We start from the raw sequence: 20,059 nt of genomic DNA on the forward strand, positions 1-20,059 counted from the left end.
TGTAGCTGCCGTTTCTTTTGTAACGGCCGTCGGGTTCTGCTACTTTGTAAAGGCCGGCCGGTTCTGCTGCTCCGGTCGGCAGGTCAGGGTCTAGCAAGAGAGAATGGGGACGGAGGAAGGGGAAAAAAGGGGCGAGAGACGCAAAAGATAGATACAAGCCAGAGTCCGGTGGAGTCTCTTCAAGTCTTCTTTATTCTCCTATCTTCTTACTATATTCTCACTCCTTCAGTCTCCTGACACCTCTCACTTTCTCACTCCTTCCTCTACTTTCTACCTCCTACTACCTCCTACTACTTACTACCTCCTACTTTCTACCTCTACCTCCTCGACTCCTCTACTCCTCTACTCCTACTTCCTATCTCTTCAATAGAAAAGAAATCTGGGTATTTATACCCTTTACCACGTGACTTGCCCTCGTGGACAATCTCAACTGAAGCCACTACGTCACGTGCCTTGTAGCCATAGATACCAAGAACACCTGACAGCTGGGGGCACTAAACAGTGTAACAAGATGTTTATCAGAGTGCGCTCAGCTATTGCAGGCTGTTGAAACAAGTCTCTTGTCAGGGTATATGGCTCGAGATGGCTGTAAAGATGATAGCCACTTTCGGCTAAGAGTCGGCTCCCAACACGTTTGCCTTGGTAAATCCCTCTTGTTCTGAAAACCTTCAAGGTCCGTTTCCTTTGTACTGCTGTGTATTTTTACATTTTTGAGACATCTCAGCCAATTCTTTTCATTTCTTCTGTCTGTGGGTATTTCCTCACTGGTTAGTTTGTTTTCTGTCATATATATTGTTGAACTTTTCCTTTTCCCCCTGCAAGATTGTATTGTTCTTTTTATGATTGTCTTTTTTTTTTATCGATACCTTAATCACTGTTTTCATCGTTATTTCTTTCATTTATTTTTATTTTTCTAACTCTCTGAGGGCAAAACTTGCTTTTGATTTTCCTTTCACTTGTTTAGAAACCAGGAGCTGAAAAGTATTTTTTTTTACTGCTGGGAAGCCTGATGCTTTTGCAGTGTGCTCTAAAGTCATCTTTAATAGTCATTCTTTCAAATTGGTTTTTATGGTTCTCTAACGAAGAGTTACTTCAAATAGAATATTTTCCAAACTTTTCTATATTTTCAATGATACATTACTCTACTTTTGTTTTTATTTACTAAATACTTTGTTATTGTTTGGAGCTCAAATTAAAATTTGTGTAATTTGTAAATGTCTGTGGATCATGGAAAATGCTTGCACCTTACTTTCAGCCAAAAGACTGTCAGATGTGTCTGTGCAACAGTTAACTTTCTGCTACTGTGACAAAATACCTGTAAACATGAACTTCAAAGAGGGAAGGTTTATTTGGGTGGGCTCATGGTTGCAGATGTTTCAGTACATAATTGGCCAGCTCCGTTGTGTTTAGGCCTTTCAAAAGGCAGAAACTTCATGGTAGACTGTCAGGGTAAAAGAATACTGTTCTCTGGCTGACAACCAGGAATCCAAGAGAGTCAGAGTAGAAAGTTCTGAAGACAAGAGATATACCCTTTAAAGATGAGCCCCCAGTATCCCACTTCCTTTAAGTCCATTCATCTATGAACTCATCAGGCCTGAGTCCATTGTACCAACCTCTTAGAAATCTACCTCATGGTTCTGCTAAAACTCTTATCTGACTCCTTGGTGACATTACTTAGAAATGCCTGGTGTTGAGACAGTATTTAAGTTTTTGACAGCTACTAATTTATTGTCAATGTTCATTACAATTACAGTGTGCCAGCTAGAACAAATTCTCTCCATGTTTCTCAAAGCCTGACTTCAAATATGGCTACCTCCATGGCAAGAGTAATTCTTTAAGTAGTTCTTTTTGTTGGCTTATATGTATTTTTTTGTCATTTGGCCTCATGGTAAACCCTTTAGGTTGGGACTATTGTCCCACACTTAATAGGTGGAAATTTGTTAAATAGCAAAGGTCAGGGTCCTTCCTGGGACCATACACCCAACAGGAACAAAGCAGGATTCATGCACAGACTGGTAGCCATTATCCTGAGTGAGCTTCTTCCTACAAAAAAAAGAAAAAAAGAAAAAAGAAAAAAAAGTAGGAGTGTAATCTGTTAATGAACATAAGATATGTTCTTCTTCTTCCTCTGGACATGACAAAGATTGAACTTCCGCTTCATCTTTTTAAAAGCTACCCCCATCAACAGTTAGACAATCCAACTGCTTATCCCATAGTGCTTGTATTAAATAGTACTTTTTAATGCCCTGAAGACTATTTTGGACAAATAATTATGCTGTGTTGTTGTCTAATAACTGGCTCTTTTTAGTCTACTTTTCACCACAGACCAAGCATTAGGACTACAAACACAGAAGCACTTATTCCTGTTGTGTATGCCTTTAAGTAATGTTAGGGGACAAAGCCACATCAGTAAGTTTGATTTTCCTGTTGGACACTGCTTACCACTGGGGGTTCAGTGGCTAGAAGAAGGCCACAGGTAGCCATAGGAAAACCATGGGGAACATAGCCATTCTCACTGTGATGTTGGCTCAAGGCCACAGGACACATGGACTGCTGCCTAGTTTTCCCTGGGGAACCGATTGCTGCCCAGTGAAACTTTCTTTGGGACAGCATGAGCTTTTGCATTCAGAGGGAATGACTGTTCCCTGGAAGCCACCACTACTTGCATGTCTTTTGTTTAGAGAAGCAGGCCCCCCAGGACTTATTACACAATGTAATGGTAATCATTAAGATAAAAATAAGTGTCCTAAGCAGTAGCTGGGGTTGTTAATAGAAGCCGAGCAGCTCCACACACTGTTCTTTTGTTCACTGTGACCTTCTGTTTTTCTAGGGTGACAGAGAAGCAGAGCTGGGGCTGCCATTTTCTCCTCTGTGTGACAGAAAGTCAACCATGGTTGCTCAGTCACAAGTGGGTAGGTATTTGCCAGCTGATTGGAAGGACCATCTGATGGTACAGAGATGTAGTGGTCAGGGCCACTGGGCTTGGGGATCCCAGCTGGGACTCTGGCTCTCTGTTGCCAGCCTCTGGCAGGGTAGAGTCCTGCCTTTCTCTCTGGACTGTGACTGGTTTTGGAAAAGATTACACAGAGACACTCTGGGGTCCCCATCATTCCTGCCAAAAGGAAAGGGAGCTTCAACTTCCCAAGGAGATGTCTGTGCATACCATAGTTAGGAAACCCATTTTGCTTCAGCTGCCTCTGTGCCTCAGTAGGAGAAGTCATCTCACCACCATGCTTCTTCTGTCCATGCTCAGGACTGTCCTCCTTCCAGGGGGATCCTTTCAAATTGTTTTGGTTTCTTTACTCTTTTTCTTCCATACAAAAGAAAGGAAGGAAGGAAGGAAGGGAGGAGGGAGGGAGGGAGGGAGGGAAGGAAGGAAGGAGGGAAGGAAAGAAGGAAGGAAGGAAGGAAGAAAAGAAGAAGAGAAGGAGAGAAGGAGAGAAGGAGAGAAGGAGAGAAGGAGAGAAGGAAGGGAAATGGAAAGGAAATTTAAAGAAAAACAGAATCACTATAATGCATGCGTTACCAAAACCCTCAGCTGTTGGAGAGGAAACCAGTGTCACATATAAAGTAAATGGCATAAGTGAATTCTTCTTTCCAAGAGTCTGTTATCACACACACACACACACACACACACACACACACATCAATTTAATAAAGAAGTACTGCTTTTTCTACTTATGAGAGCAGAGATAGGGTCTCATGTACTCTAGGCTAGGCATAAATAGACCATTTAGCTAACTTTAATCTTGAGCCCAAGCTGATCATGAACTGACTGCAAGGATCGTGGCCTCCTGACCTCCCTGTCTTTGGATCCCAGATGCTAGGATTGAACATGTGTGCCACCATGCCTGGCCTCTGCTTCAACTTCACATGACCATTCACTGTTTTATTGGTTTCATCATATGTCTTGGGTTCCTGTTAGGTACTGGGTACTGCTAAGATTATAATAGATGCTATAAAGTAAAAACAAAACAAAACAGGAACCTAAGTATACATGGTACTTGCTCTCAAAGATATTATTAAACCAGTATTAGACAGAGGGTGAGATGTTAGGGAAACAAAATGTGCTTAGAGAATTATGGGTGTTAAGGGTGAGTTCTTAACATTTTACAATGAAGGACAAAGACAGTGTACAAGCATTTGGACATAGGTGGTCCACACAGATTGAGTAACAAGTCGTATCTGAGCTATATCTGAGGAAGTATTCAACCAGTGTCTAGGTAGATTGTAATACATGCTAGCAGTGGCTTAGTGGTGGAAAAATGACATTGCAGTTGGGAGATGGGGAAAGCAGGGAGATTTAAGCTGCTCAGTGAATTCCCAGTAGCTCCAGTGTGGTGGGAACAGTGGGTAGGGAGTTCAATACAGAGAGAGACATTATAGAGAGAATCAGGCAAGAATTTTTACATCGTGTCAAGAATAGCACATCCTTATACTTTCCTGTAGGTAATAGGGGCATATCCAAAGAATTCTGTGGATCATCCAATACTAGAGTTTGAGCTCACCATTAAATGGTAGTGATCTGCCAGACAAATGTTGTTACTTGATCAGATGAACGGCTCTTCTTTTGTGGGTTACATTACAGGATGCTTAGCATCCTTCTCTGCTGAGTTTCACCGACACCAGTAGCACTATCTCCTTAGTAACTGTGAAAACTAAATATTCATTTCTGCATTTCCAGATACCCACTCAGAGGAGTGGGCCGTGTCCCCCTTGGTTGGTATTTAATGTCCTTCCTTACATGTGGCTATGATGAGTTAGTGCCAGTGTGAGTTTATTTTTACTCAGTGAGTCACAAATACTCATCTAGTTTTTTTTTCTTTTTTTTTTTTTGGTGTGTGTGTGTGTGTGTGTGTGTGTGTGTGTGTGTGTGTGTGTAGTTGTTAAGATCATCACTTTATGCCAGTTTTTACTACCTCCTCAGTATGGCCTCTAAGGTACCATTTCCTTAATGACTGTAACCCAGTTTCTAGTCCCTTTCTTCTAGCTCTTCCCATCTGGTTCTGCCTTCTATATCTCAAGTCCGCATCTTGCCGTCCATCCTCTGCCTTCTTTCCTTTCTTCTGCTTTGCTACTGGAGCCTCCTGGAGGAATCCCTCTAGAGCCACACTGTCTGTTGTGCTGTGCTATGTGTGCCTTTGGTACCCAGGTTACAATAGCTCTGGCTCTCAGTTTCTTACTTTTTGTTTGAGCTGCTGCAATCACTTCTAACAAGATTTCCTGCCTCAGTCTTTCCTGCTAACTGCCTCTCCATGTCTCTCGTTGCACGAACCATATCCAAGAAAACTTGATCACAAAGATGCATGGACCTCTTCAGGTCAGCCTAGTATTTCTCTAATTCTAAACCTAAATTCTAATTCTAATTCTCTAAACCTAAATTCTAATTCTAATTCTCTTCAGGCCAGCCCAGTATTCCTCTAATTCTAAACCCCAGGAGCTTCCTTCCCTAAATATGGATAACTGACCTCCTCAACCCCCTTTTTCTCCCCAAGTCCAAAGCATTCTTTACACCTAGTCATTCCTCAGACAACTCTTGCATGTCTTCCTACCTCGGAAATGTCCTCTACCCAGAGTGAATAGCCACATGTCTCTCTCTACCCATCCTTCAGAACTCAGCTCAAACATCCCAACCACCACACAACTGTTCACTGATCTCTATGGGAGCAAAATGTCTCCTCTTCATGCTCTTCTATTTCTGTCCCAGCATCCTTCTTTTGGGCTTCTCCTTTGGTCCTGCAGAAACTCTAGGGGTCATTTTTGTGCCCACTAAATCTTACCTATAAATTCCCTGAGGGCTGCTTTATTGAATTTTTCGTCTTCAGCTTTTTACAAAACACATCACAGTGCTTATTACGTAGCAGGTGTTAAATTGTATTTTTAAGCATTCAATTGAATCACTTATTGAAAAGTCCTGAGGAAATGATATAGGGGAAATGAAACTGACTCCTGACATCCAGTAAGAATGAGACCAACTAGCTCTTGGCTGATTTTGAGCTCCTGTGTGGATGTGGTATTTTGTTTGCTTTGTTGGGTGTTTGTTTGCTTGTTTTAAGGAAAGATGAATTGTTTTCTAGTGGAAAACCTGAGCTGGTTCCTGTTAGCATATTGTTATCTGAGTCACTGCTGCTTCTCTGTAGGTTTTATTGACTTCATCGTGGAACCTACCTTCACTGTGCTCACGGATATGACCGAGAAGATTGTGAGTCCATTAATTGACGAAAGCTCCCAGACTGGTGGGACAGGCCAGAGGCGATCAAGGTCAGTGGGGAAGGCTTGAAACTTGGTGGAGATGGAAATCTCTTGTTGGGGGTATGTGCAGTATCACAGTGAGCTCTACCTCCTTTACCTCTTACAGGGGACATGCCTACCTCCTTTTCTTCCAGAGGATTTGGGATGATAGTATCTATGTTCTCTAGGCTGGCCCATAGTAGGTGGTCCAAGGTCATAGCAGAGTGCCCCCATGCTCTGAAACCTTTGATCCCAGCAGCACTGACTATTATGCTTCTCCTGCTGTACGCAGTCAGCCCACATTCCTGATTCTCTAGATAATCAGGTTTAGGATCAGGTTTCTTACAAGAAATGAGGCTGACTATCATCTCTTAAGTTTAGGACAAAAGTGGAGTGCGGATTTTTAAAAATATATAACAAAACCCCTCAAATTTAAGTATTTTCAAGTGCCCTGGGTTATAGCATAAAGCATAAGGCTATCAGAGTAGAGGTCATGCTAAACACCCTGTGGTCAGGCTTAAAATCCTGACCCCATTGCTTATTAACCCTTGTAGCCTCTGACAGGTCAGCTCCGTGCCCTAGAGTCATTCCCTGTGTCTGCGATATAAACATGGACAAAGTCAACTCTAATGCAGGGTTTGTTCATTTTATACTTCCAGGTTGTAGTCTTGTATTGTGGGGAAGTCAAGGCAGGAACTTGATGTAGCTAGTCATATCCATACTCAAGAGCAAGGAGAATCAGTGCATGTATGTTTACTCCAGTTCACTTTTGCCTTTTGATACAGTCCAGGACCCAAGCCTACGGAACTCCCAAACTGGGCTCCATCTTCCCACATCAATCAATGTAATCAAAACCATCTCCCACATACATGTCCATAAACAAGCAGACTGATGAACTTGACCTAGATAACTCCTTGGTGAGACTCTTTTCCCAGTTGATAGAACACACTGCACATCATTATTAGGGCTCCAAATAGGATCATAAACTAGCCCCTGCAGGAAACTGTCATTTTCAGTGTAGAATGTTCAGGACAAAAGGCATGTAGCATACCAGACAACTTAATAAGTCATAAAGCATTAAATTTCACACTTTTAATGCGCAAAAGGACTAGCCACATGAAACATCACTTGTAAGAGATGCTGAGAATTTTGGATGCTGCTGCTTGTAGTTGCCTCTGGTGAGAGCTATTTGATAACATGGTTTGTGTCTATGTCAGGCAGCCAGAGAGCTCCTCTCACTTGTCAATTTCTCTAATAAAGGGAGAAGAGAACATACACTGGATTTCTGTATTGATTTTTCAAGAAGTACTACAACTGTACAGTGCCAACCTGTAAATGCATTGGAAAGGAAAACAGAAAAAAATTTTAATATCCCTGCATTTAATTTATCCACAGTAATAACCTCCATGCAAAAATTACAGATTTTCAGGAGCAAAAGTGTGCTTTTGACTGTAATAGTCCAACACCTAAGTTTATTACATATCTTTATATGGTTTGTGTGGAGATACCATAAATTAATACTAGTTGCTAGATGAACAATTAAACTAACTAAGGATGCTTAAGATGAATGAACCTACAATGAATCTGTACTGAAGAGGCTAAAATTGAGGACAGAAGCCCCTGATAAATTCATATACTTTCTTAGTTCTTCAAGCACTGGCTAAAATGAACACTAGTAATTCTTCATTACCATTCACTGGATCTTATACATGGTGGGAACTTGTATAGCTACTTAGGAATATACAATACTTCATTAGGAATATACAATACTTCATCAGAAGAATGCTACTCTATTGATATTTCTAACATGCCCCATGTTTAAAGCACAAAGTAGAATTCATTTCAAGTTAGATCCTTGGTGTTGTTCCATGCGCGGCTCATGACAGACCACACCAGGCCAAATGGTTCCACGTGAGGTTTATTTTAGGAGATAAAGGCAAAGGTGATGGCAAGAAGAGGGGGGAAGAGAGAGAGAGAGATCAGGGTTGGGGGATCTGTCTATTTATATGGATAGTGATGTAGCCTCTCGCAGGTAAAGGTGGGAGGTGAGCCAAGTGGATTCTGGGAATGTGTGGCAGTTGCCTTGGCAACGGATATGGGGTTCGCCTAGATGTGATGTCGCTGGGTTCAGAGCTGATCCTCATACCAACATTCGGTATTGTCTAATCATCTACCATCCCTAAAAAGCATAGGAGAATCATCACTTTTTATGACTCTAGGGAATTGAGATTAGAGGAATTCTAAAGGCCAAAGAAATGGCTCAGTAGGTAAAGGGACTCGTCATCAAGCCTGGTGATCCAAATTTGATCCCCAGGACACACATGATCAAAGAAGAAGACACCTCCTGGATATTGTCCTCTGACTTCCACATGTGTGCTCTGGCATATGCAGATAGAGAGATAGGTAGATAGATAGATAGTTAGATAGATAGATAGATAGATAGATAGATAGATAGATAGATAGATGATGGATGGATGGATGGATAGATAGATAGATGATACATAGATACATAGATAGATAGTAATAACTGTAACATTAGAGGGACCTTGAGTCCGGGAGGAGAGTAAATTGGAGAACAAGTATCAGTTTGCTGACTGGTTTGAAAAAGCGGTCAGTGTGATTGCAGATTGATCAAATCAATGTATCCTGAAGCAAATAAAACTCCAGGTTTAAATCCTTTCACTTCAGAAAACAAAACAGGTCACATAAATGCCAGCAGATTCTAGTTACCAGAAAAAAAAAAAAACAGGCAGCATAGAAGCAAGTAAGGAATACTGTAACACATGAATATGCAGTGTAGGTTGTTTTTTTTTTCCTGCTAAAGCTCTGAATTTCATATTTGTATTATATGTGAAACAGTATCTCTACAATCCCCAGGGCCAGGGAGTTTCATGCTGATAACTCAGCAAATCCACTACGCATTCTGTGATTCTGTGGCCTCTCTCACTGCTTGCATGCAGGCGTGCTGCAGACGCTGACACTAACACTCATCTTTGCCGTGATTTCTTTTGTTCCCCAGTTTGAACAGCATCAACTCATCAGATGCAAAGAGGTCAGGTGTCAAGAGTTCTGGGTCAGAAGGAAGTGCTCCCATCAACAATTCTGTCATCCCTGTTGACTATAAGAGTTTTAAAGCCACTTGGACCGAGGTGGTGCAGATCAATCGGGAGCGATGGCGAGCCAAGGTACCCAAAGGTAATGTGCTCTACAGGAAGGATCTTTTCCAATTATCTACACAAACTCGGTGCTCACTGGCAAAGCAAGCAGCTGTTTTCTATGATCTATGGGCCTTTTAAGTATGGCACAATCCTCCAGGGTCGGGATGCTGAATGCTGAATCCTCCCAAGTGACAATTCTCATTCTCGTGAACACTGAGTGCGTGGCAGGATCTGACTGGCCTCTAAGTCAGTTCTCCCTTTCTGCAACACACCTATGGCCTCTTTTTCCAGTGTAGAATTCTACAGGGACTGGGGTTGGTACTTCTTGGTCTCTGCTAGGCTACTTTGTTTTATATTTCATGTTATCTGCCACAACTATGAAACCTTTCTGCCCTCCTGTAGCTTGGTAAAGCCTGGTCAATAGCTACTGTCTGCTGTGGTAGAGCATGAGAAGTTTTCTTCTTCCAGGAACATCCTGTCATATGAATGGTTTTCCTCTACTCATTTCTCCAACCATGGAACTGACTCATCAGGTTTTTGTTTAGTTTTGCTTTAATTGTTGTTTGGTTTGGTTTGGTTTGGTTTGGTTTGGGGGAAGTGATAATAACTTGTAAGTAAACTAGTTTTCTGAAGCCAATCACATCAAAGTTTAGACCAGAAAGCTATGATTATTGCTATTATGCAAAGAAAAATATAAAATTTCATGCTTTGGGGGCTTTAGTTCATATATATTCACATGTTTGTTTTTATTACTGAGCATGATTGACACATACAAGACATCACACTGTTTAGGTGGAGAGGCACATGCATACAGGGGCACAATCCTGAATAACATGAATCTATGATGCCAGATCTCAGGGAGGCTCAAAGATTTAAATTGGTTCTTGATGTTCAGTGATGGGGCTGATGGCAGTGAACCTTGCAGAGGTGAGCCTTCAATAGCAGCCAGTGTCTCCTGTCACCTGTTGTGTGCCGTCCACTTTCTATATTCCATGCCCAGTGCCAAAAGATATGGTGGATACCCCGATCCTCTGGGTCCATAGGAAGGGGCTCTTATGTTAGACTTTGATACAATGGATGAGTAAGAATTCAGTTAAGACCTTATACATATCAATATCCCTGAACCCTAAACCCTCAGTGCAGCCAAGATTCTTGAGACTTTGTCCTCAAACAACACCAGCTCTGTTACTCTGCCTGCATCAGCACATGTGGAAAGAAGGTAGGATGGTCTATGCTTTGGGATATATTCTGTTCCTATAACAAAATATTTGATATTCATTAGTTTTACAAAGAATCAAGAGACTAGTGTTGCCATCTAGTCTGCTTGCTTCATGGCAGATGGTGTCACATGAAGAGTCAGAGCCAGTGTGCAAATTTGAATCTCTATCCCTGTAATCCCACTAGCATCATTGTGGAGTTCCTAACCTTGAGATCCAGCCCAGGCCTTGTTACATCCCAGAGCTCCCACTCCCAACCAACATTTAAATTCAAGGATTGAGGTTTTGATGAATGAAAGATAGCTAGGGGACAGCTCTAAGTCCTAGAATTAGAATGGTGGATTCTGCTGTCCCCACACTGGATAGGTAGAAGCATCTAGAAGCTGGACTATTTCAAAGGCCAGACACTGACTTGCCATCAAAATCCTGAAAAAAAATCATGTAAGGCAAGGACTTTAAATTTATAGTATTCTTAGGGCATAATTAGAACATTATCTTTTGGGGACAGATGTTATACCCTGAGCTATGGAGGAAGCCAACACCTGTTCTATACTTTAATTTTAAGCACTGAGGGTCTATTCAAAAGCTTCAAGCATTTAAATTCTCTGAGTTGGCAAGCTATTGCACCATTGGAAGAACATTCTCCCATGATCATTACACCTGAACATCCAATTTCTGACAACACACAATTTAAGGAGGTCATTCAAAATCATTTGTTTGCAATTATCTTGGTTACTGAAATTATCTTATCTAGGGAAACATTAGATAGCTTCTTTTCCAAAGAATAACTGGTCCTTTCAAAAGGACAGATGAACACCCCATCATTTTAAAATGCAGGAGCTTTGCAGGTAGAGATACAGAAACTATTTTAAGCAGCATGAAAGGACTTGTCCCTAACCCTGCTTGGGGTCTTTGGGAAGACATCTTGTAGGTAGAATTTGAAGGACACTGGGATTTGCTTGAGGATATTAGAAATAGGAAAAGGAAGAGTAAAGAAGATACTCACATAGTAATGCCCTTATAAAGAAAGCCTTCATGGTGGTATGTGTTTGTGATCTCAGTGATGGGGAGCAGAGATTGCTCACTTGGGCTCACTGCCTGGTGAGCCTCACCCACATGAAGATCTGTATGTAGGTCAGTGAGAGACCCTGTCTTGGGGTAGAGGTAGGTAGTACTTGAGGAAAACACACACATTTACAAACACCCAGATGCATACACACATACAAAAGAAAGATGAAAATATGTTCATGCAAGTAAAAGGAGCAAGGTCGTGTCCCTAGGTTATAGATATTTAGGGGGATGTAGCTTAGGTATGGGGACCACATTTAGTTAGCAAGGAAATGGAGAACTGAATCCCAGTTTGCACGGTCTCATTCTCGAAGGTTTTTTGAGACTCCATTCTGGACATGGACACTCAAAATAACATCTCAGAGTTAGCACCAAGAACTGAAGAATGTGCAGAGAGCACTAAGGAGCATATCTGGCCTAGTTTGTGTTCGGTAAGATGGAGCTGCTATTTAAATACATTACAGGGGAGGGTTGGCCATGTGCAGCAGGGTTAAAATACTGACTGGGACAGTGTCAACTCAATTCAGCTCACACTTTAACCCCCGAGTTGTGCTGTTAATGGACCGACTGATGTAAAGAAGTTTGGTTGCAGTTACATTGGTAGTGGTCAGTCTGAGTAAATGATCCCTGACTGATTTCCTCATTGACATTTTTTTTTTTTTTTAAATCCCGAAGGACTCTGATTTTGAGATAAGCTGCCTTCCGTGGGCCTTTGAACACATGTTGTTAGGAAATGGGATAAAGTTTAGGTGATGTTATCCAACCTGAATTACAAAGTAATGTAGACCAGAATTCTCATTTGTTAGGAAAGAGTTAACATTTTGAATAATCTTCTGAGTCAGTTATCATTTCTCTAAATTTTCCCTCTCAGATGCAAGAACAGTGAAACTGTCTATTTCTCTCCTTTAGGATATCCACCTTGTTATTGTTGAGTCTTCATAATATTTACATGTTAAGGAAAATATTTTACTTGTAAAGTATCCTATACTTTCTACCTAGCCCCAGTCTGTCATGTTTCATTGACTTTGCTGAGTCAATATTATACCACCTCCGTCTTCTCTCCCATAGTTTCTGTCCTAGACAGCTAGTCTCAATAAACATGATAACATATCACATAGGACATATAGTGAGAATCCCTGCACTTGTTGAGAAATTTATTTTTGCTTGTTCATCAGCACTTGACTTTTGTTGAATTCTATTACATTCCCAGCCTGGTAATTAGAAGAACTGTGTTGTTTCTCATCCAGCTTAGCTCTGCACATTTAAAAAAAATTTAAATGTACTTTTGTAGATGAGTGTTTTGCCTGTATATATGTATGTACACCATGTGCATCCCTGGTGCCCTCAAAGATCAGAAGAGAGGGCCAGATCGCTTCAAACTGGAGTTAGGGTGAGTTATAGGCCAACATGTGGTCTTAGGTGAGAGAAGGAAGTGCTTACAACTCCTGAGCCAGCTTTCCAGCCCAGCACATTATTTTTAAATGCTTGCCTCCATTTTATCTTTAACATTTCTTTCTTTTTTTACAAAAAATAAGCTTTGCACTTTTATTATGTATCATTGACACATTTACTTCAATTTGGATTTTTAAAACTGATTGAAAATTTCTACCAGTTAGTGTACTTAGGTAGCTTCTATAAGAACACTTATGTACTCTTAGCCACGCCCTTAGTGCCCTCCTTGTTTCTGTATGAAGTGTAATTGAGAGATTATATACATACTTATATTGGCCGGTTCCATTCCTATCTCTTATCTCATTTCATATTACCATCCTCTCTCCTCCATCTCTTTCTCTCCTGTTTGCATCAGCAGTTCACAGTAAATTAAGGGATAAGTAGCCTAGTGGCATTTCTGCTAACAAATTTATAGGGTTATTACTTAGACAAGTTGAAGCAAGATGAATAAAGACTCAAGTGCATTTTTATGACTGTTTAGACATCCAATGTGAGAAACCCCAGATTGTATGTGAGAAGTACAATTTACAGATCCCAAGGGCTCTGCCGTACCCTATTCTTCAGCTGCTTTCCACTGGTTATTTTATTAATGAGTCACGTCAACCAATGACGGCCCAACTTGCAACCCATTCCATGGGACAGAGCCAACCCCTGACACTGTTAATGATACTCTGCTATGCTTGGAAACAGGAGCCTAGCATAACTGTCCTCTAAGAGGCTTTATCCAGCAACTGATGGAACAAGATGCAGAGACACACAGCCAGACATTAGGCAGAACTTGGGAAACTTGTGGAAGAGTGGGAAGGAAAGATCAAGGGAGCCAGAGGGACCAAGGATACAACAAAAAGATCTACAGAGTCAACTAACCTGGGCCCATGGGGGCTCACAGAGACTGAACCACCAACCAAAGAGCATTCATGGGCTGGACCTAGGACCTCACATATATGTAGGAGATGTAAACCTTGGTCTTCATGTGGTTCCTCTAACAATTAAAGCAGGGGCTTTCTTTTTGACTCTGTTACCACTCTTTGGATCCCTTTCCCCCAGTTGGGCTGCCTTGTCTGGTCTCAGTGGGAGAGAATGTGCCGAGTACAGAGTGGGTTGGTACCCAAAATGGGGGGGTGGGGAGTTTCCCTTTATCAAAGAATAAGGGAAAGGGGGATGGAGGAGGGAGTATGTAAGGCAGGGACTCAGGGAGAAGAGGGAGAGGACTGTGGTTGGGATATTAAGTGAATAACTTAATTAATTAAGAAAAAAAGGAAAAGAAAACAGACCATAAAGTTTACAGCCTATTAGTCAAGAAGCCTTGGGATGATGCTGAGGTGTCTAGCTCTAAGACCCAACAAATAACGTTTCTGTACCCATGTCACAACCACTGGAACATGTGGGTCTGTGTAGATTATCAGTGTCTCACCAACTTCCCCAACTAGAATGGTAGTATCTATACTAATAAATTCATCCTCTGAATATAAAGGAGTTTGGCTGCAAATGGAGAGAAACCAACCACATGGAGATGTCAATTTAGTCTTATATGTGCTCGCAAGAGTCTCTCTATCTTCATGAGTATCTCTGTGTACTCTATGGCTGATGATGCCTACACAAATCACAGGCAGAAGGTGATTAGACAAGCCAAAGAGCGTTGTGGAGTCATGGCTAGAATTACTAGAAGATTGTTGCAGAGAAGAAACTCACACTGTGGGCCAGGCTCATATCTGATTTGATCATGATGTAATAAGAGCTACCGTTTATGAACTTAAAATAACTTTTGCATGTCAGCTGCACTTGAGCAAAATCAGATTTGCCTCCCAAATGCCTTCTCCCCATTCTCAGTTGTTTTCCTACATCTGTGGAAAATTGGTCTGACTCAGTTGTCAAATGAGTTTTTCTTTCTTAGATAATATTTTACGGTCTTCCATAGTAAACTACAATTAAACAGCTTCAGATTTTATTTAAATGATTTTTCAGCTCGGAGATATTTTGAGTGTTGGAAGTTTTCCACATATTCAGTAATGAGTCTGTGAAGGTGGCCATAGCTAATCTTCTCTGACAGTGCATTCTAAATATGAATGACTCTGCATCTCCTTGATTCTGTTTACCTCTGTCTTCTTTGTTTATTACAAGTTATCTTTTAAATACAACAAAATAAAATACAATATGATAAAATGAAAACTATCACATTGGGGTTGGACAAAACAAACGGAAGGAGAAGAGCCCAAGGGAAGGCACAAGCATCAGAGACATACCTGTTTTCACATTCAGGAGTTCCATAAAACCACTAAGCTATAAGTCATAATAGAGATACAGAGAACCTGGGGCAGACCTGTGCAGGGAACGTGCATGCTGCCCTAGTCCCTGTGAGTTTGTATGAGCTTTGCTCATGTTGGTTTGGAGTTCCTTGTTTTCTTGGTGTTCTACATCCCCTCTGGCCCTTACACTCTTTCTGTCTCCTCTTCAGCTTGGTTTCCTGAGCCCCAAGAGAAGGAATTTGATGGAGATATCCAATTTAGGGCTGAGTGTTCCAAGGTCTCTCTCTGTATGGATAATGTCTGGCTCTCTATTGTTCCCATCTGCTGTAGAAGGAAGCTTCTCTAATGATGCCAAGGCACTGATCTATGACCATACTAAAAAAGAAAAACAGTCATCTTTTTCTTTGCCTATATTTTAAGTTAAGGAAGCTAATGTTTACCTATTATTCCTTTTAGAATAGGAGCAGAGAGTCTTTATGCTTTTGGGTTTTATAAGTCTTAGGTGCTGGGTTACATTGGTAGTTCATGTAAATTGTATACATGGATGATATCTCACAGCTTCATCAAGCTTCAGCAGGATGTGATGGGTGCTGTACACCATGCCAAGCAATGATGGACATGACATTTAGCTCTCTCCTCAAAGCACCTAAAGATATAAGGAAGCCTTAGTGAATGCCCCAGGAGCCTCATCTGCTTGGCAACCTATTGGGAATGTGAACCCACCATCTTTTAAAGGGTGTTCTTTCACTTTTTAGTTTACATTTCCGTGAAAGTCAGAAGACGTTATTATCCTGCATATGGATATGACGGTTATTTGTACAGAAATGTTTTTATATCCTTTCATTGTAAATTGTAAATACATCTTGTTGAGAAGAATGTCATAACACACTGAGTGGTAAATATTTAGACTTTACATCAGAGCTTCTTAGTACTTGCTGTGTGCCAAAAATAAAGACTTGAGATATCCTATGCTATGCTATGCTATGCTATGCTATGCTATGCTATGCTATGCTATGCTATCCTATCCTATCCTATGCTATCCTATGCTATCCTATGCTATCCTATGCTATCCTATGCTATCCTATGCTATCCTATGCTATCCTATGCTATCCTATGCTATCGTATGCTATCCTATGCTATCCTTCTTTTAGAATCTGATTTACTTTGTTTGAGATGAGGCCAGTCATTGACTTGGTTGAAAGAATGAATGAGTTTGGAAATGGATGGGGTTGGCGGATCAATGAAATGATAAATAAAAATCTCATGACATGTTAAAGATGACACCAGTAATAAACAAGTACAAGGACCCACAAGTAAAAATAAAGCCAGGCATCGTGAACATCTGTAGAATACTTATAGAGCTAAGTGAACCCAACCTGAGCCCGACCAGGACATGGAGCACTTTAGCAGCTAACACAAAAGGAAATACCAGATACATAGGCTCTCTGGTGTCCATTAGATTAAAGCAATCATCCTGTATGGAAACAGCTCAGTGAATGACAATAACTCCAAGGGAACACAGGGAGACCCTGGTAGTGAGAGGTAAGAAGCTTTTCACTCATTTAGAGAAAAATGCAATAATGCTTTTCACAGAGGAGCCGAAAGATGTCAGGAGTGTCTTTAGCATGAGCTCTGTGGGGTGAGTCCCTAGCACTTACGGGGTATTTGGCTATGTGAGGGGCCTTTCATATATGCTTTTCTTTTCAGTTGAGACCTACCATTTGTCCTCCGGCCTCCATTATATGATCTTTGCCTGTCTTTGGTTATTTGAACATTTTATCTGTGATTACCTCCTTGTCAAATCTCCTTTTGGGGACCAGTTCAATATCTAGAAACATAACAAGCATGTTCCTCTCACATCCTTCACACTGTCTAGATTTTTTGATAAATGATGCAGCTTTTACAGATTATTTCTTGTTCTACTTCTAATCACTCAGGACTTGGTCAAATGCTATCTTCCCAAGAAAGCCTTCTTTACCCTTTTGTCTAAAGCCACCTCTTGCCCTGAACCATCCTGTCCTGTTGTTTTGTATTCAATTCTTGCGATATACTTTCAACATCCAAAATTATCTTAGCCATTTTTTAAATTAATTATAATCTTCACCATACTTCTGCCATGCTTGTTGCCATATCCCCAGTATCAAAAATTGTTCCTGACGATATAGCTGCTCAATAATAAATACCAGCTGAGTGAATGAGCCAATCTTTTCATAAATACTTGACCTATGCACTTATACTGTATTTCATTAACTAGACAGTCAATCAGTAACGTTAGAAAGAATATAGATACTCAGTGAAAGAAAGTACCCAGAGTGAGTACATGGCCAAACTGAAGGTCTTCTCTATTCCTGAGGACAGTTAAGTACCTCAGACTGGGGCTTGCCTTTAGCTTTCTGAGATTTAACCCACCTCTTCCTAGTTCTAACTTCACAAACTGGCTTGAGTTTGTATTCTTCTAATGATGGTTATTTTTCTCCAACTTTTTATTTCATAGTCAGTTGTCAAGGTTTCTGCTGCAAGTGTTAAGCAAGGCTCATAAAATGCTGTACTTTTTCACTTTATGTTATTTAGTTTTGTTTTCTTTTATTACAGTGGCTGGAGAGAGTCTGATCATGTCTCTCATCCTTCATTAAAATGTAACTGTAAAATAGGGTCATACGGCAATTTTTAAGGGTGAACAGAAGCAAGCTTTAAAGACTGCTAACACAGTGCGTGGCATGAGAACACATTCACTAGAGGCTATCAGCAGTAAGAACAGCAGTGTGTGTGCCATCACTGTTACATTCCCAGTATTATGTTCTCCAGTCCCCTCCTCTAACTCAGTGCTTTTAGAAGTAGCCTATCTTACTGCTATCCTAAGCACACATGTAAATCTGACTTGAATTCACCAAGAAGCTATCCAACACTCTCAGTAAAGCCCTTAGGACCTTTCAGTGTACTGGCTTTCGTGAACATTGCTGTTGATTATTTTTCCAAAATGGTAGTTTTCCTAATGGTTGATCTCTCTCTCTCTCTGCCTTTTCTCATTGCTGTGGATGCAGAAGAGAAAGCCAAAAAGGAAGCTGAAGAGAAGGCTCGCCTGGCTGCTGAGGAAAAGCAAAAGGAAATGGAAGCCAAAAGCCAAGCTGAACAAGGCACAACCGGCAAAGCTGAGAAAAAGACATCAGGAGAAGCAAAAGGCCAAGCCAACGCAACACGCAAGGGTGACAACCCTCGTGGGAAGAACTCCAAAGGCGACAAGGCAGGCGAAAAGCAGCAGAATGGTGAGGAGGGGCTGCCTGCAAAAGGCTCTCTTTGGAGTGATAATGATGTGACAAACAGAAACTGGTGTCACTTTCCCTCTCCTGGCAGTTGACGTGGTTCCTGTTCCTCCAGAGATAAAGTCAGGATCTCATCCAATAGCCACCCGCTTAGCTCTGCCTTTCTAAATCAGTACACATCTTTCTGGTCCTTCTCTGATGCCCTGGATACTCTGGATGATCCAAATGATGTAAATTCCAATTAACTAGTACAGCACAGCCTGGATTCCTATACTCATTGCCAAACCACCCAAATAAAGATTCCATCCCTCTACCCAGGCCACTCTCAGTGTGCAGGAGTCCTATTCCCAAAGTATGTATCTGTATATTGACATAGGCCTAAACACACACATTAGATGACCAGCCAGCCTGGTTTGCTGTAGATGAAGACTTCCTGGGATACAGATTTCCAGTTCTAAATTCAAACTGGCCCAAGTAAACTGAGGGCAGTGAGACACCATGATTTTCAGACAATCGATGAGTTCTTATATGTAATGAAGTGAATATTTATTAACAACTTTGTATCGACCTCTATATTAGGTCTAGAGGATTTAGGAATGGAAAGATTATGGGAAGTCTGTGTTGTTATAGGGATATAGTCACCCTCAAATGTAATTTTAAAGGAAGGTGCACATGATGCAGAGATGAGGGAGGGCAGAGAAGCAGATAAAATGCCCCAGAGTCCTACATAAAGGAAGACATTGTTGTTGGTAGTTGAGGTAGTTGGATGAGGCAAGTGGCTGAGGTTTCTTTGGAAGGAGGTGGTTTCTGGTTTTTCCGAGTTTTAGTTTGCGGGGAAAAGGCCTTGAAGCCAGAAGGATTAAGATAGTACCAAGACATAGAATCAGCCGCCTTGTCTACAGATGGGCAGGATGTTCACTTCCTGCAGTTAGCAAATGCCAGACTGTGACTATATAACAAGACACCTTTGCAAACAGATCTAGACTCAAGTCAACAACTTTCGATTTACTCTTCTTGGAGACCTTAGACTACTTTACCTATTAATCTCTGTAAAGAATACATATAAAACCTGTTCAGAGCTTCATTCTCTTGTGAGATTTCAGTGATTACGGTAGTCGAGACATTGAGAGACGCTCCCTTAGAGCGCAAGGTTGATGGTACCTGAGGAACACCCAAGGTCGATCTCTGGCCTCCACAGGTATGCACACATATGTGCATCCATTCACCTACATGTATATACACATATACACAGGTACACATACAAATTCTAACATTGTAAACGTAGTTCCATGTTACAGATAGAAAAATTGAGACTCAGAATTCAAAGACTTAAGCAACTGCCAAGTAGAGATCCTTGGCTTCTGGGGATCTGCATTTTCTGCTTCATAGCTAGCTTATACTATCTGTCATGCCCAGTGCTGCTAGGA

The 20,059-nt window shown here is 41.1% G+C and overlaps 1 protein-coding gene across 2 annotated transcripts in view; it reads left to right on the forward strand.

Moving 5' to 3' along the window:
• Pde1c (phosphodiesterase 1C) overlaps nucleotides 1-20,059 on the forward strand; it is a 429,900-nt gene that overhangs the window by 359,814 nt on the left and 50,027 nt on the right. For both annotated transcript variants that reach the window (XM_028758345.1, XM_028758346.1), the window contains 4 exons: nucleotides 2,831-2,912; nucleotides 6,141-6,261; nucleotides 9,251-9,426; nucleotides 18,414-18,635. In XM_028758345.1, coding sequence (XP_028614178.1) covers nucleotides 2,831-2,912; nucleotides 6,141-6,261; nucleotides 9,251-9,426; nucleotides 18,414-18,635 — 601 coding nt within the window. The remainder of the gene's footprint in view (nucleotides 1-2,830; nucleotides 2,913-6,140; nucleotides 6,262-9,250; nucleotides 9,427-18,413; nucleotides 18,636-20,059) is intronic.

Source organism: Grammomys surdaster, unplaced genomic scaffold (assembly GCF_004785775.1).
Source record: "Grammomys surdaster isolate TR1022 unplaced genomic scaffold, NIH_TR_1.0 126197, whole genome shotgun sequence".
Classification (NCBI taxonomy): Eukaryota; Metazoa; Chordata; class Mammalia; order Rodentia; family Muridae; genus Grammomys; species Grammomys surdaster.